The sequence below is a fragment of the Talpa europaea genome (genome assembly GCF_964194135.1).
Source record: "Talpa europaea genome assembly, chromosome: 11".
Lineage (NCBI taxonomy): Eukaryota > Metazoa > Chordata > Mammalia > Eulipotyphla > Talpidae > Talpa > Talpa europaea.
Genome location: NC_140078.1, coordinates 1342644 through 1359744, shown reverse-complemented (window position 1 = coordinate 1359744; position 17101 = coordinate 1342644). Strand labels below are relative to the sequence as shown.

General features: G+C 53.0%; 1 protein-coding gene across 1 annotated transcript in view; it reads left to right on the top strand.

Moving 5' to 3' along the window:
• Positions 1-15474, top strand: part of ZNF831 (zinc finger protein 831) — a gene marked incomplete at both ends in the record, with an annotated part of 46409 nt that extends 30935 nt beyond the window's left edge. The window contains 3 exons of the mRNA XM_084246601.1: positions 13896-14044; positions 14695-14920; positions 15266-15474. Of these exons, the coding sequence (XP_084102727.1) occupies positions 13896-14044; positions 14695-14920; positions 15266-15474 (584 nt within the window). The remainder of the gene's footprint in view (positions 1-13895; positions 14045-14694; positions 14921-15265) is intronic.
• Between the last annotated feature and the right edge of the window lie 1627 nt (positions 15475-17101).

Below are 17101 nucleotides of genomic sequence, written 5' to 3'. Positions count from 1 at the left end.
TGTCAGTGCAGAGATGCGGCTCTTTTTTCTGAATTAACCTTATTTCTTGGGATTTAAGAGACTAGAATGTGTTTTTGGGGACGGCATATCTAAAACTTGCAGAAACGGCAACGTGTGATGGAGGGGAAACATCAGGGTCTGGTTTTCCTTTGATACCTTCCTTTACTCATCCCTTCCTTGTCTCTCCGCCTGCCCCCCCTCCCCTGTTTCTCATCCCCCTTCTTTTCCTGTCTCTGTCTTTCTCCTGACTCGTTGACTCCCATCAAGGGTTCCTTCTCAGAACCCGAGGCCTCTCAGGCCTTGCACAGGGGAGGTGCTTGGGGTGGGCTCCAGCCCCTTCCCCCAGATGGGAAGCCCACCTGCAGTGCTTTCTCTTTAAAGCTGCGCCACAGGAGGAAAGGGGTTCATTTTCCCTCCTCTTTGATATTTGTGAGGGAGCCGCATCCAAGGCACCCCGTTCCAGCTCAGAGTCCACACTCCGAAGCATCGAAGCATCGCGGCGGCGGCAAGCTGCGGTTTTATGCGCAGGGTGCACGGCTACACTAAAGCCTATTTTAAATTTTATTATCTACCTCGTGCGATTTCATCTCCTCTCGTCCTCTCCCCCTTGTATTTATTAGAGGCTGGGTATGGATTTCTTTCCCTGAGAGAACTTTCATAATAATGAAGTATCCTTGGCAGTGGCTCTTGGTGAACGTGGGATTGGAGGCTATTGGGCAGGGAAAACGGATAGCCTTGTTTTCCTCTGCAGGAGAGAAATATTCGAGGTAAAATAGACTAATAATTTCTCAAAATAGTAGTGTTGAAGGTTGCTTTTGCATAGAGATGTTGAAAACTCCTTGAAGTGATAGAAAGCATGTGGGGTGTTATAATGATCGTTATTACTCCCCCCGCCCAGGCAGGCCCTCTGTTCTGCCTCCCGGGGACCTCTGGGGTTCGAACTCTTCACATTTTTCCTTCTGCCTTCTCCACGCTGCCTTGCTTTTGCGTTTTTGGTTTTTTATTTTTCAGGAGGGTCTGAGGAGAAAGCCAAGCAGCCCTCCTTCTTTGATGGATGTTCCTGCAATTTTCTCATTATTTTTCTGTCAGCATTCACAGAAATAGCACAAACTACTTTATTTCAAAACCATTATGTTAGTTTACTCCATGATAATTTAAGCTGTGTATTCTTTTTCTGATTTGAATTTAGTAATAATGTATTTTAAGAGATAAGCCTAGAAGATTCCTTTTTTTTTTTTTTCCTTAGATTTATTTATTTATTTATACAAGCACTGGGTACAGTCAGAAGCTCGGGAGGGTGAGAGAATTCACCAGAGCCAGAGCCAGAGCGGGGAGCAGAGCAGGCAGAAGGACCGAAGGACACTGCTGAGGGGAGCAGCGGGCGGCAGGAGAGGTCTGCGCGCCATGCGGGACCCTCCTCCGGTGGCCAGGGAACAGCCGGGGATCGAACCGGCTGCTGCAGAGGTTGCGGGCAGCTTCGCAACCCAGCGCTCACCCGCTGCGCCACCGGGGAGGCCCCTTAGAAGATTTCTTGAATAAATTTTCCATCCCCACTGCTGAAGGCCATCTCCCCTCCCCCCACCCCACAACCGCTTGCTGTTGGGCCTCTGTGGCGCCTACTGGCTTCAGTTGTCATTCCCTTCTGCACACACTTGAAGCAGACCCTGTGACCCCTATGGGGAATACATCTCAGAGGTCACCTTGTGGCCCAGCTGTGGACAGCTGTGTGGGAAGGCCTGGCAAGCCCCACCCTGTCCAGCCCCAGGCCCCCACCAGGAGGAGCCAAGGCTGACATGCTTCTCAAGGTGGTCTTCTCCCCTCTGGGAAGGTTTCCATGTTTCAAGTCCCCTCCTCCCCCATCTGCCTGAGTGTCTGCCTGCCCCTGTGTCCGGGCATCAGCCTGCACCTGCCTCCCACCCCCCAACTTCATCTCCACCGTTGCTCCAGGTGGAATTTTCTGGGTGTAGAAGATTGTTTACAGCCTTTTCCAGACAACAGGGACACCCCCTTTCCCATGTTGCATTAGAATTGCAAAGTGGGCTCCTGTTGAGGGTGGTGGAGTTGATGCCTCCAGGGAAGTTGCAAGGATGTTTTCAATGCCTCAATGCCTCGCTTTTCTAGATGGTTCTTTTTCCATCCACCACTGCTCCGAAAGGAAATCTAGGAACGAAACATCTTGATTAATTTGGATTACAGATGCTTTCTGGGGCAGAATTCTTTCCTTGCAATTCTCTAGCTCCCTTTAATGTCACGTTGGTCATCCTGGCTGTACTTCAGGTGAACTCTGGGTGTGTGTGTAAACTGAGCTTTTGAATTTCCAGTACATCTTAACCAGGCTGATTACATTGAGAGGAAGAAAGAGGACAGTCCAGGAGATAGTTTCTTAAGTGAAAAACAAAACAAAACAAAACTTGAGATACAAGTTTCACGACTTAAAAGACTTCCTAAAGCTGGTGTGAGGACAGGAGTCAACTGAATAGAATTCTGCAGGCATTTGGCCATTTCTTCCTTTTGTTACAATCGTCCCCTTTACCTGTGTCTCAGCTTCCTGGTTATGTGAGTAAAGTTCCAGTCTCTGAGGTGCCCTAGCATGGCAGAGCAAACTCTTGCGATTGTTTTTTTTAAAGATTTTATTTATTTATGCATACGAGAGCTGCGGTACAGGCCAGAGATATGGGGGGTAAGAGGATTCACCAGAGACAGAGTGGGGAGCAGAACAGGCAGACTGACCGAAGTACACTGCTGAGGGGAGCAGTGGGCCAGTCAGAAGAGGTCTGCTGCGCCATGTGGGTAGCTCCCTGGCGGGGGACAAACTCGTGCTGCAGTGGCTGCAGATAACTTCATAGGTTGTGTCCTAACTGCTTGTGTCACCAGGGAGGCCCTCTTGTGATCCCCCCCCCCAACTTTGGTCTGAAAGAACTCACAACTTCCTTTATTCATTAATTTATTTTTTTGGTCAGGATCCACAGAAACCACATAGAGGCTTTTGCTAAAAAAAAAAAAAAAAACCAAAAGCCAAAAAAAAAAAAAAAAAACCAACAACAAAAAAACCCACTACTTGAGTCACATCACTACAGAATTGCAACTCCAGAAGTGGGCTTTCTTTTGAGGTGGGAATCTCTAGAAAAGATGAAGATGAAGCCAAGGGAACAACAACAGCACAGCTGAGCTTTGATGACTCTTAAGCAAACCACATCCACACTCACACTCACTCATGCACGTACCCACACACCACACACTCGCACACACACCACACACTCACACACACAGGCCAGAAAACAGACATCCTTGACTCAATTTTGGTACGAAAATTCTCAGAGAGTGTCTGGGGCCAGCTTTTATGCTTTTCCTTTTCTCTCGGGTTGCTTTCTCCTAAATAGCATTTAAGGAATGATGTTGAGCTCTGTGCATGGACAAGGTTTTACACTACTGAATGGTTCAATAGACTCTTCTGTCCATGTTGTTGGCAAGAAATACCTGTGCGGGAGAGTTTTCCGTTTCCCAAGCATTTGCCTTTCCTATACGACACGATAAAGTAAAAGGAAAGGCAGGAGTTATGAAGAATGAAAATTGCCCCAGAGAGAAAATCTAAACAAGTCGTGTGAGCAGAGCCGTGTCCCTCGACCCCTGTGCCTGTGGTCCTGTGAAATCAGGTCCTGCCATCTGCAGGCTTGGTTTGAGGCGAGAACCGGTTTCTTCCTGAACATGTCTTTCCTCAGAGACTGACTTCCCCCTAAGGTGGCTGGGAAGCCAGGATTGATGAAGCCAACTCCAATATTTTCTTTCTCGTCTTTGTTTCTCCTTTGAAATTAGTTCATTTTTCCCTCTTATCAGGATTAATGAAGGAGAAAAGGGAAGATCTTTCTTCCCAGCTATTATCATTGAAATGGATCAATTTCTTCTTTTTAAGGATGCAAATCTTGAGGAAAAATGAGCTCTCTCAAGTACTTCAATTATATTTCGAGAAATGGACTGTCTTTTACAGACTCATTTAGTAACGAGATACATTGAAAATAATAATTCAAAGAGTAGACAGTCTTGATTTCGATCTCGGCCTCCTGGATTTCAGGCCCAGCTGGCACTTTGCACAGCGGCTGCCTTCCCTCCCCCTGTGTCCACTGTCTACATTTTAGGTCCAGCTTCTGGTCCGGGTGCAGACTTTTAACTGAAGGGCTGCTGTTAAACATGACTTCCCACTAAATAGCTTTCAGAGAAAAAACTTAATCTCAGAGGGAAACTTTCTATCGGTGGCCTCTCATTAAAGAAATAGAAAAGAAATGAGGGCCGCAAAGAAAAGCTGTTTCTAAAATAAAACATGATTTCTGGGCAATGACAAAGGCAGAGACTGGCACGAGGAGAGAGGAATATGCTCATTTTTTTTTTCCTTTCAAGATTTATTTATGCATACAAGAGCTGGGGTACAGGCCAGGCCAGAGGTGTGGGGGGTGAGAGGATTCACCAGAGACAGAGCGGGGAGCAGAACAGGCAGACTGACTGAAATCCACTGCTGAGGGGAGCAGCGGGTGAGACAGGAGAGGTCTGCTGCGCCATGTGGGTAGCTCCCTGCCCGGGGATAGAACTCATGCTGCAGAGGCTGCGGACAGCTTCATAGGTTGCATCTTAACCCCTTGTACCACCAGGGAGGCCCCTATGCTGGTTTTTTGAAAATGTACTTTTCTGTCTTTCCAATGGGGGCCTTGGAGGGTCCCGTCTGAAGAGCCATTTGGTTCCCGGCGGCTCTTTGAGGTGACTGGGCTGGTCCTCACCCCAGTCACAGGCCGGTGTCCTGCAGGTGGACTCAGAGCGTCTCCTCTGTGCATCTCCCGTCCCGTGTCCCAGTCTCGTCAGCTCCCCTCAGCATACACGGCACCACCCGGTGGAGCTGGGCTTCAGTTCCAGGCCGGAGGAGGCCGTCCTGTTCTTCCTCCTCATCTCATCTCTCACCGGACTCTTCTTTAGGATTCTGTACGTAACTCAGCTTTTAAGTGACTGAACTATTTTAGCTGGATTTTCTCCCCACTAACATAGTTTAGGGAAAATTCCTCTGAGGCTAACATCACCAAAGCAGCTAGCTTTCCTTGAGGAAAAAAAAAAAAGAGAGAGAGAGAGAGAAAGAACCTCTCTGACAGGTACTCTCTGAGATAAAAGGTTTACCTAATCGTGTTGAAGAGGTAAAACAGTCAAACATTAAGCGAGGCTGCTGGTGTAATGCTCTGAAATTAAGGAGATTAGATTTTTGTTTTCCTTTTAGCCTTTAAACTTGTGTTAGTCAGTTATGAGTTGCTCCTGCTCTGTTCTGTCTCTCTCTCCCTCACAAATCACCTCAAAATGTTTTCTGAGGAGAAACAAAATGGCGCCTGAACTCCAGGGTTGGCGCATCTACTCCCTCCCTCGTCTCCACGTAGAGCTAATGGCTCTGAACCATTATTTTTCCTGTCAGAATTAATGGGGAGATATTCTTTTCCTAAAGCCATTAGTTAAGTAATATTGCTTACAGAATTGCTGAAACAGGATAACTTCTCCTTCTCCAGGGTGTAAATCTTAAGAAATGATGAGGCAATTGCTTAAACACATCAATTATATTCCAATGGCTGAACTTTTTTTCCCTACAATTTTCATTTGAGTTAAGAAAGTTTAAAGTAATGATCCATAAAGTAGGTTCTTTTGATTCCGTTTGGCATTAAATAATTCAAATAATATTAGCAGGGTTTTTTTTGTTGTTGTTTTGTCCCCCAGCCCCCCTTCGTTTAGCTTTCCTTCTTCCTCACAATTTGTCCTCTCTTTATTTTAGGGCATTTTCTTATTGTCTGGGCATGATTAAAGTTTCAATTTACCAAAAGATTTTAAGCACACTTGCCCACTCAGTATGTTTTTTTTGGAGAACATGGTAAGTGAAGTGTTCTAAGCCGATTGCCTTTCATCAGAGACACAGGCGAGAAATTCGAACGAGGAGAAAAGTGGTTTTCTGAAAAAAAGAGATTGAGAAACAATTACTCAGAAGAGGCAAAATTTCCAAAAACTTAGGACAGTAGAGGCAGACTCTAGACTTGGCTAGAGGTGGAAATGTCTCTTTTCTCTTGTTTTGGTCAGTCTCAACTTTCCTCTGCCTGAGAAATGAGACTTCCTTCCTAGGGCGTGAGGGCTGATCTCCTGCCGGCAGCGTCTTCTGTCTGCACTGACTGGCCCTTGCTTGGCTGGGCGCACCCCACGTGCTCATTATTCTCACTCTGAATCTTTGAGCCAACGTTTTTATTTGTCTCTTATTCTTCTGTCAGCCTCTACAGCAACATCGTGGTGTTGTGACAAAGAACGCAGCTTCTGTGCTCCCAAGGAATGGCTGCTGAGCCGGCCTCCTGGCCCCCTGAGGCTGCCAGGGTCCGGCGGATGCGTCTGTCTCCATGTCCATTCAAACAGGGCCAGGCACTTTATTTTGTTTTTGTTTTGCACAAATAGATCATACTGCACATAGAAACCTGCACCTCTTTTTAGTGCTTCTTGTAAATAACTCCAGGTCTATATTGTATAGACAGACGGATCGTTTCAATAACAACATAAACTCCCCCAGGACGGCTGCCCAGCACTTACTTGTTGACCCTTCCCCCGCTGGTGGGCTTTCTTGTTGATGCCGATTGGTTTTCCTGCTGCAACTATCGCTTCGGGAAAGAAACGCACATGCTCAGTTTCCCAGCTAGTGCTGGGTCCAGGCATGTTCTGTCAGTATCGATGCTGGGCCATGGGAGAGCACCCCATCACTTTTCAAAAAAGGGCTCACTCGCCCATCAATAGTTTCTTAACAGTTTATTTTTTAAAAGAAAGTTTGTTTTATTTTAGTGAAAGAGCAAAGCCTGAGAGAAGGCTCCCCAGGGCTCCCCTGAGCTCCCACCACCTCGCCTCTCCTCTCCGCAGCAAGCGCCCGCCCAGACACAGGCTGCAGGTTATGAGGGGGTTGTTTGAAAATCAATTCATTGCCAGTGTTGGAGGCGGGGAATCCACATCTCTGCGTTTTCTTGGCAAATGGGCAGACCTGGCTAACTGCTCTCTCGGTGACTCGGGAGCTCAGCCGGGGGGAGCCGAGGGGCCGCGCCGGGGCCAGCCCGCGCCCCCCCCCCACCCCCGTGGCATATGTCCTGAAGCTCTGGGTTTGTGATTCTGGCATTAAACCAGGGCTCTCAGCCTCAGCCCTGCTGACCTTCTTCTGGATCTTTCTCTGTGGTGGGCCCATCCTCACTGCAGGGCAATTAGCAGCACCGCTAACCCCACCCGCAAGTCAGGACAACCCCCCTTAAGTCTCCAGACACCAGCGCCCCCCTTTGATTACCAGATCCGAGGTTTAAAGGTGTTTTCAGGCCAACTTTCCCGGGGTCCGGAGGGGCTCCCACGACTGCTCTGCATCCCATAGGCTTCCATTTTCGCTTTCACGGAGGAGTGTTGTGGGATGGTGTCCACCACCAAGACTTAAAGTCACCGAATGTTTCCAACAGCCCGGTTCATCCAGATTGGGGAAAATTTCCGAGGGGCAATGTAGGGTAAATGGGGTTCAGGCTTTTGGGGCCCCCGCCATTAGGACGGCCCTGCCTGATGGGGCGCCTGCATTTGCTGTGTTGTTGAGGTTGTGTTGTCTACGTCTGTGGGCCGCGGCTGGAGTGCAGAAATATTCGCCGGGAGAAGCAGGAGCAGGAGAGAGGCAGGAGAGAGAAGGGCAGGAAGAAGGCAGAGAAGCACAGAGTGAAGACTTGCTGGGGGCCTGGCCCCCCCGCGCCACTGCCTGCCCTGTCCCTGGTTGCCGTACCACATGTGAAAGCGCAATAGAAGTCTGTGAGAGCCCCCGAGGGCTCCAGGACGCCCCTTTACCCGGGTCTGCCGGACCCGAGGAGACCTGCGCTGTGCCCCTCCCGCCGCTGCAGGCCAGTGGTCAAAGCAGCCTCCCCGCCTCTTGGGAGCAGAGATGGAGAACCGGCTGTGATCACAGGTGGTTCTGAAGTAACAGCTTCACCTCGTTACAGACACGCAACAGATAGGGTTTCTGAACACGGTGTGAAGGGGTTTGAATAAATCCCAGGAATAAAGGGGGGGTCGCCTTTGTTCACCGGGTCTTCCTCAGGGGCTGCTTTTGCTAGGGCGTCCGGCCTCCTCCGAGGGCTGCCTCTCTCCGGAGCCCTCCCTCTTGTCCCCACAGGGATTCTCCTCAGAACCGGGTCCTGGGTCCCGGGTCCCGAAGAAGCAGGAAGGTCGGGGACGCGTCGCCTGGCCTTCACTCCCCTTCTCTGACAGGAGCTAACGACTTCCCTACATCTTTCCTCATTAGAATTAATAGAGAGGTATTAATTCTTTCCCTAAAGCTATTCGTTAAGTCATAGTGCTCTGAAATTGCTGAAACAGAATAATTTCTCCTTCCTTCTAGGGTGTAAATCTTGAGGAAAGATGAGGCACTGTTGCGAGTGTATCAATTATGTCCCAAGGAAGAGCCCCGTGTAGGCAATTTTCATTTAGCAACGAGAAACTTTTAAAGGAATGACACATCAAGTCCATTTGCTGGAGCCAGTCTTGACATTTCATGTTCCAAATGGCAGTTCTTCTGTCACCTGCTTTTTCCCTCCCATGATTTCATAATCCTATTTTTGCTCTGTATTGTAAAGTCACGCCTGTTGTCTGGACATGATAAAAGCAGCTTTTAAACACCACTTTGCACTAAACATAGTTTAGGTGAAGAATGTCTGTGTGGGAAGAGTCCTCGTCCTGATTGTCTTTCATCAGAGAAATAGAAAAGAGATGAAAACCACTAAGAAAAGTGGTTTCTGAAATAAAAGATTCGTTGGTGATTACTTAGAGGCAAACTTTCAAAAGATTGTATTAGGATAGCACAGAAACACCCTGGGCTGTTCTTGATAAATACATTTTCTGGTCCTCTCTCGAGCTGCCTTCTGCAGTGGAACTAACCTGGGGGCTGCAGCTTGCCACTCACCACCCACCTGCGCCCCCCCCATTTTCTGATTGGAATCGATGTTCCCCGGCTTCTGCCGAGGGGAACGGAGCCGCTTCCGTCCATCATTTTCAGCCACTATTTTTTTTTTTTTGCTGCTGCAGAGCTTTATAAACAAGAATTGTGGTAGGATTGTGGAAGGAAATTAATTTGCTTGCAAAAAAAAATTTTAATACAACGTCTGATGTGCAATAGAGACTTTGAAGATACGGATTGAATAATTACACGTACGAGTGATCAGACTATTAGAGAGAAAACCAGCCCGGAGTGGGAATGCTTTTTTTCTTTTTCTCTTTATGGAGGTGATGTTGGTGTACACAGGGGTGAGTTGATAGCCTGCTGGGCTCCACTCTCCAACCTGTAGGTTTTTCCATTGTTGACAGGGGCACGAGAGTCCCATTTCACCACCTCCCAGCATCCCCTGCTTTGTCCTTCATAGTATTTTACTGCATTTGCTCAGTGATTTATGTATTTATTTTAAAAAGATTTATTTATTTATGCGTACAAGGGCTGGGGTGTAGGCCAGAGATGGGGGGGGTGAGAGGAGTCACCAGAGACAGAGTGGGGAGCCGAGCAGGGGGATCTACTGAAATACACTGCTGATGGGGAGCAGTAGGGAGACAGGAGAGGTCTGCTGCGCCATGTGGGTAGCTCCCTGGCCGGGGATCGAACTCGTGCTGCAGAGGCTGCAGAGAGCTTCATAGTGCTGTGTCTTAACCCCTTGCACCACCAGGGAGGCCTCTCAGTGATTTTTTAAAGTCCTGCATTGGCTGACTGAGTTTCTCCCCCATGGGGCTGTCACTTCCATGATGATGTCTGTCTTGCTTGTCACTCACTGAAGTTTCTGGCACGTGGTACTCAACAAAGGGGGGCTGGAAAAATAGGGCTTTGGAAAAATGGGCTCAAAATAAGTGAGTTAGTAGCTGCCCACAGAGTGATTCCCTTCAGCTCTCGGCCCGCAACCTTCGGTGCAATAACTGCACCCTTTGGTTGCTGCATGTCGCGCAGCCCTGGGCAGGGGGTGCTTCCCAGCAGCTGAGTCTCAGATCAGTTCTGCATCCAGGGCTGACCCTGCCTGCCTCCCCATTCGCCTGGACCTGGCTTCGAAGGCCCATGTGCAGACTGATTTTTAGTGCTTGCAATGCCAGGTGTTCCAACTCCCCACGCACAGAGTTTGCGGTGTATTGGGGCAACTGAGAGAAACGAAACAAATTACTTACATTTTCAGGTAATGATATTAGGGCAGTACATCTATTAGCGTCGTAATAAGGCTCAGGAATTAGAGAGCCCGGACCAGGGCTAACGTTCAAGACTTCTCCGTTGCGTTGTACTTTTCTTACCAGGCTTCCTCATTCCATTTTCTTTCTAATTATTTTACAGTTTCCTATGGCCTTTTCAAGGTGGCTAAATTTAAATTCCCGACAACACTTTAAAGCAGTCTCTTCCTCTAAACACGGCTTGGCAATTATTTCTGAGGAGAATTATTAAAAACGCAGCCTTTAAATCAGGGGAGAACGGAACAGTGCCCGGAGCTGGGATGAGAGATGACTTCTCGGACAAGAGTCACGTCCCTGGGAAGGACGGTCGAATTTCCGAAGGTGCCTTGGAGACGGCCGGGCCCGCCGCTTCTGGACACACAGGAAATGACTCACGGATGCGAGGCCCAAGCCCAGGCAGACACGCTCGGGGCCTTCACGCCGGACGGGGCCGCTCCGCCTGCTAGAAAAGGCCATTCATTTAAAAGCGAGTTAGCATCCTTCTTCCATAATCTAAATTAGTTTAACACACTTCAGTGACATTATTTGGGCATTTTTCACAATTACGAAAGCTAACTCACTTTCCTCTGTAGACTGTAGGTCAAGAGCAAATGAGATCTATGGATTTTCTCCCCTTGCTTTCTCCGATGAGTCAGAAGCTATTGGGCAAATGCGTTCGTGGCCTTTCCCTGAAGCTTCAAATCCCAAACAACCTGTTGAGAAGACATTTGGCCAATCTGATTATTTTCTCTATACTAATTGGTTTGACTTCTTCATTGAACGGAATGAATAGCCGGGCGCTGCGGGCGCAGGCCGGGGCCCTCGGAGTGGGGCTGGAGTGGAGACGTGCGTCATCGTTTCTCAGCTCTCGGCGATTGCGCGTGGGCGAGGTGGAAATGAAAACACATCCTGAGTCCATCTGATTTACCCAGGGCTGCGTCCACCCCCCAGGTCACTCTCAGAGCCTTGACCCCTCGCGTCTCTGAGGATGTAGCTCCCGGCGAGACGCTGGGCTCGCAGCGAACGCAGAGTAACAGCTGCCCCTTCCCAGCTCCTGCCTTCGGTCCCCCAGACCCCTCGCCCACCGCCTCCTCCAGCGATGCCCGAACTTTCAGACCCTCCCCCTCAGCGTCGGGTTCTGCTCCCCGTCGGGACCGGCCCGGCTCTCTCTCCCCCGAGGTCTCATTTCAGGTGTCACTGTTCCAGAGAGAGCTTCCTGGGGGGTGAGTCAGCCCCCCGGTTACTCTCGGGGATGCCCCCGCTCCCTGTAGCGCCCTGAGCCCCCGTGGCCTCTGTACCCCACCCCTGTGGTGCCCCTCTCTGTCATTCCTCAGGAACACCCCAGTCTGTGTTCACTTCTTCACAGCCTGGAGTCAGCTGCCGGCCTGCTTGTCTCTTCTTCCCTTGCCCCCTTGGGGCAGAGGCTCCCAGGGCTGGAGCACCTCTGTTTGCTCTCCCGTTCCTCATGGGGGAGCACCCTGTGGGGAGCATCCTTGTGGGGAGCATCCTCGTGGGGGAGCACGGTGTCTAGTTTGCTGAGGGCCCGGGACGCGGCGACAAAGCCTGCTGCTGTGGTCAGTCCCCGCAACGGTCCCCGCGCCTCGGTGCTGGGGCAAGACTGAGTAATGAAAACTTGGGCTTCCTGCCCGGACTGAGGGCGTCTCTGTAGCTTTGCAGAGTTGATTTGCTGGGGAGACTGCACTGGGTCATCTGGTCCCTGCCTTTGGGACTCAGGCCTGTGCGGTCAGCTCCAGGTGGAGGCGGAACGCGCCTGTACTGTCCTCTGAAAATGCGGGAGCAGTTAGGGCAGGGCAGACCGCGCAGGAGGGGCATCATCCTGTGTGCACCGTGGGGAAGCCCTGACACCAGGTGGGGTTGAAATGGAGATGGGCGGAGCCACTGAGCCGCAGCCACTCCCCTCTGCTCTGCACTTGCTCCCCTCCTCTCCATGGTGGAATATGTGGGCTGTTTCTGGGGTGCACACAATGCTGGACACTGGCCTCTCGAGCAGGGAGTGAGGGCTGCATTGAAAACAGGCTCATTTGGCACGATCGTTGCCCCTAAGTGTGGCGCTTGCTCCCTCTTACCGAGTTTGACCCCAGATTGCTGGCAGCCGGGCCCCTACTTTCCAGGCAGGAGATTGGGGTCTCTGCTTGGAGAAGCTGCCTGTGCAGGACCCCTAAGGAGAACTGCCATGAGGGTTGCCGCGTGAGCAGGACACTCAGGGAGCCCACGGCAGCCAGGGCGGACACTTCGGGGCGCCCAGGGCCAGCTGCCTCGTGCCTCCCACTCCCAAGCACGAGCAGAGACTCATATTCGGGCTTCGGGAGCAGGATGGAAAGAGAAAGAAAGACCAAGACAAAGTAGCGGAGGACAGAGACTTGGCAGGGAGAGGCTGGCGTTGGTGCTAACAACCGACTGTTCACGTCGGGGGAGAGGGAAGAGGAAAGAGACATGGACCGAGAGATGCCGGCCGCCCCGACGGAGGAGGACGGGGTGAGGCCATGTGGCCAGGGGGTGGGTGAGGGGTGCTCGGCAGTACAGACTGGATGGCAGAAGCAGACACTCGCATGCTTCCCCAGATTGTATACAATGACGGAGCAGAAAATAAAGGAGAGAATATCAGAAAAAATAGATGGTTGCTGGGGAGGGCGAATAGTCAGACCTGAACGTTCTAGGGACAAAAGGAGAAAGCACCAGGAAGACAAGCAAAGAAATAAGGTTTTTTACAATTTTTTAAAAAGAGTATTTATTTATGCCTGCAAGAACTGGGGTGCAGGCCAGAGGTGGGGGTGGGTGAGAGGATCCCCCAGAGACAGAGTGGGGAGCAGAACAGGCAGATCCACTGAGATCCACTGCCGAGGGGAGCGGCGGGGAGACGGGAGGGGTCTGCTGCGCCCTGCGGGGAGCTCCTTGGCCGGGATTGAACTCCGGCTTATTAACTCAAAGGCAAGGACGTGGCTTAGGTGGGAGAGGCGGGAGGGGTATCAAGGCTGGAACCCTCTCTTCTCCTCTCCTCTCCTCTCCTCTCCTCTCCTCTCCTCTCCTCTCCTCTCCTCTCCTCTCCTCTCCTCTCCTCTCCTCTCCTCTCCTCTCCTCTCCTCTCCTCTCCTCTCCTCTCCTCTCCTGTCCTCTCCTCTCCTGTCCTCTCCAATGAAGAGCCTCAGGGCTTCCGGAGAGACACGCAAAGCTTGGCCTGAGGGTCGTGAAGTGTGAGTCCTCCGCGGCCCCTTTGGCTGGAATCCGGGTCTCTCTGAGTGGAAGAGAGAGTGGGGCGAGGGGAGGCAGCCACTCTCAGAAGGGAGATGCTGTGAGGGCACCCCGGGGCTCAGCTGTGTGCCCCCCTGCTCCCGTAACCGCAGCCTCGCAAAGCCAGCCCCTCCGCCTGCCACCCAGGGTGGCATGGCCGGAGGAGGAGCATCAGCCTCGGCTTGGCCTGCAGAAGAGGCCTCTGGGGGAGGCCCCACGCGGCGTTTATTTACCGGCGTCAGGGATGTTTCTAGTTTGGGGACTGGCTTTGTCTTTTCTTTCCTGGCAGAGGTGGAGACGTCACTGGAGGTGAATCGAGTAGACTGGGGCGGGGGGCACTCTGGCCTTGAAGACACGGGAGCCCCTTTGGCTGATGTCATTTCCGATGTGTCTTCTCGCCCCTCTTGCAGGTCCCCAGCTGCAGGGGGAGTTGGCTTGTGCCACCTCAGAGCCGCCCCTTCGTGGTGGGCATGGAGCGCGGGAGGACGGCAGCGGAGCCGGGCTCGGGAGCACTGCCGGGGCCGCGGGAGTGGACGCCACCGCGGCGGGGCTGAGGCGCGTGAGTTCCTCTCCTCTCTGCTGTCCCCGTTCTGTGTGGCTCTCCTGTGTCTGTCCAGTTGTCCGGGGTGCAGAACTTGTGGGGACACATGCTGACACTTCCAGAAAGCCTGCGAGGCCGACAGCTCCAAACTTGGTGTCTGAAAGAGGGGGCGGCTCTGGCGTGAACAGGCGGGGAAGATGCGGTGGTTGATGCGACCCCCCGAGCATGTCCTTGATTCAGACCGGGGTAGAACAGTGACACTGCCTTCTCGACGTGACACCCTGCCAGGGGTACCGGGAGGGTGCCAGGGGGTGCCAGCTGAGAATGGCGAATCCAGGCACTTTGAAAAGCATGAATCTGGACGGCGCTTACGTGCGGGGTCCTGTGCAGTAGCACCCACTCTTGAGCAGCGGCCACTTCAGCTTGACCCTCAGGGCTGGTGGACAGCCACGTGGCTCGTGTCTCACGAAGTCAGAAAAGCCTCAGCAATCTCGTGACCTCTTTTGAGTCAGCAGGAAACTATGGAAGAGCTGCTGAGGGCGCCCCAAAGCCCAGCCCCGGAGTCTAGCCCCTCCAGGCCTTGTTTTCATCGAAGAGCATGTCTCACCCCACGTTTTTCCTTCTGATTCACCGTCCCCCCATTTATTTCCCTTTGTGCTTCGTTGCAGGACACGTCCCCACCTGCTGGAGATCGTGGTCCTCAGGACACAGCTGAGGCGTCGGGGTCACCGCTGCCTTCCACCCCTGGCTGGGCCGGGGCCCGTGCCAGCCTCCTGCCCCTGGGCAGGGATCTTGGCATTGGATTGCTTGAGTCCCACCTGCCGCCCTCCCGGGGGCAAGTCTCGCTGGGCCACGGCGCTCAGGAGCCTCCCCCCAAGTCCCCTCCCTGCGGCCGTGCTGCAGGCTCCACGGCGGCTCCCCTCACAGCCCTGGGGGCTCAGGGCCCGGAGCCCCGGCGCCATGGCTGGGCGGCGGGGGGGACGCTTGCACGCGGCTCCACAGGCGGGCAAGCCGCAGCAGAGGGCAGGGCGCCGTCGCCTTTGCCTGGAAAGCTGTCGCCAGGGCCGGGCGCTTCGAGCTCGGTCCCATGGGGGCCCACAGGAAAACTTCCTCGCGAAACGCCAGCTCCGGGCCCAGGCTCAGCCGGCTCTCAGCAAGTGGAAGGGAGGCACGAGACGCTCTTTCCTTCCAGGGGGCAGCGGGGGTGTGGGCAGGTGGCTGCCCCCTGCCCTCCCTCAGGAAACGACCACGGGGGGCGTCGGGGGCCAGACCCGACGGCACCCAGGGATGGCGCGGCTCCTGCTGACCCCGGGCAGCCCGCAGGGTTCCCCGCAGCCCTCGCGAGAACCATCAAGAAGAGGAATCTGGAAGGAATGAGGAAGCAGACGCGCGTGGAATTCAGTGACACCAGCAGTGACGACGAGGACCGGCTGGTCATAGAAATCTGAGCCTGGGGAGGGCGGGTGCCCCGGAGCAAAGGCCAGGCTGGCGGAGAGCCAGACCCTGCTGGGGGCCAGCGCCCACCGTCGGGTTCCAGGCAACCCCAACTCAGCCTCACCTGTCCCCGCGTGCTCTTGGGGCTCACCTGTGGGTGTTTTCCTGGTCGCGTCCAGGAATCTCGGCACGGGACCGTGGCCCGACCACCCGCCCTGCGCCTGCCTCGGCTCCCCACTGCCTCCTCCAGCCAAACGGCGTCCACCAGGAGGACAACCGAGCCACGCGGTCAGACGCCCCCCGCCTCTGCCAGTAAACCGAGGGCGGCTGCGCAGGCGGTGAGCGAGTTTGGGATGCTTAGGGGGGGTTTGCTGAGGGATGGGTGTGACCTGGGACAAGTGCAGATTCATTCAAGCCCTGGAGTTTGGACGGAGCGATTCGCCTCCTTAGTGGAAGCTGTAAATACACTTGGAACTGCCCCTGCCGGGTAAAATGCGGATCCCCTTTGCCTGCTGCGCCCGGCCGGAGCCTCCGTGGGGCCCGACGCCAGCACGTTGTCTCTCGTGCCCGGTGCCTTCTCCGTCCAGGCTCGCACACGTCTGGTTTCCCAGCTCCTTCGAAGGAACGCCCTGTCACAAGCGAACAGAACCGTCTCTGTAATGAGTCATTTTTTGAGGGGGAAAATTCACTTATTTTCCTCTGATTCTTTCTGTCATCTCGTGCTCTGAGCAATTTCAATTAGAGGGTTACATTTTAGTAATCTCTGCAGCTTCAACGGATGCCTGCGCATCGTGACGGCAACCTTTCAGGCTTCCTCCAGGAGCTGCACGGCACAAAACTAATTGGAGTTTTGACGCTGTTTCACATCTCAGTAATTTTATTTTGGGGGCTTGGTGTTACTTTGCTGTCAAATTAAATCAGCCTCTGTATTGTGCAAGTCGGAACAGCGAGAGAAAATTCCCCGCACCCCAGCCCGTGTGCCCGCGGGGAGCGGCTGATCCGCAGCCAGCCCGGGAGGGACTCCTCGGAGCCACGCGGAACTCCTCACACGGGAGGGGAAAAACTTAGAGATTTATGCTGCTGCATTTCAATAAAATTTTATACTTGCTTTTGGTATGATTTTGTACAACTTGGAATTTACAGCCCAGCTCTTTGGCTTCCCTCTGCTGTGATGATGTTCACATGACTTGTCTTCAAAGGCGAGGCCCAGCGTCGCTCACATCTGAATACACTTCCCCGCGTCCTCGCCCGCTCGGCCATGGTCCCCTTCCAAGCGTCTGCTGGTGAATTTTCCAGTTTTAGGGTTATTCATAGACAACTTCAATGCGAGAGCGGCTTCCCCTGTGACTCAGCCTGTGCCTGCGGTCACTGCATAAGTATCCGAGGGATTCAGGCCAGGTTGAGCAAAAACAGGAGGGAGGCGGAGAGGATGTGGGGGGCTCCTCGTGTCCCCCCTTGGTCAAGCCCACGGGAGGTTACCTGCCCCTCGGAATGATCCTGGCGGAGGCTCTCACGAGGTGTCTAGGAGCGGGGTGTGGGGCTGAGGGAGGGAGGGAGGCCTGACTCTGCCCTTGCCTGGCTGGGAAATCCTGCTTCAGACACAGGGTCTCTCTGTGCCTCAGTTTCCCTGAGGACAGCGGA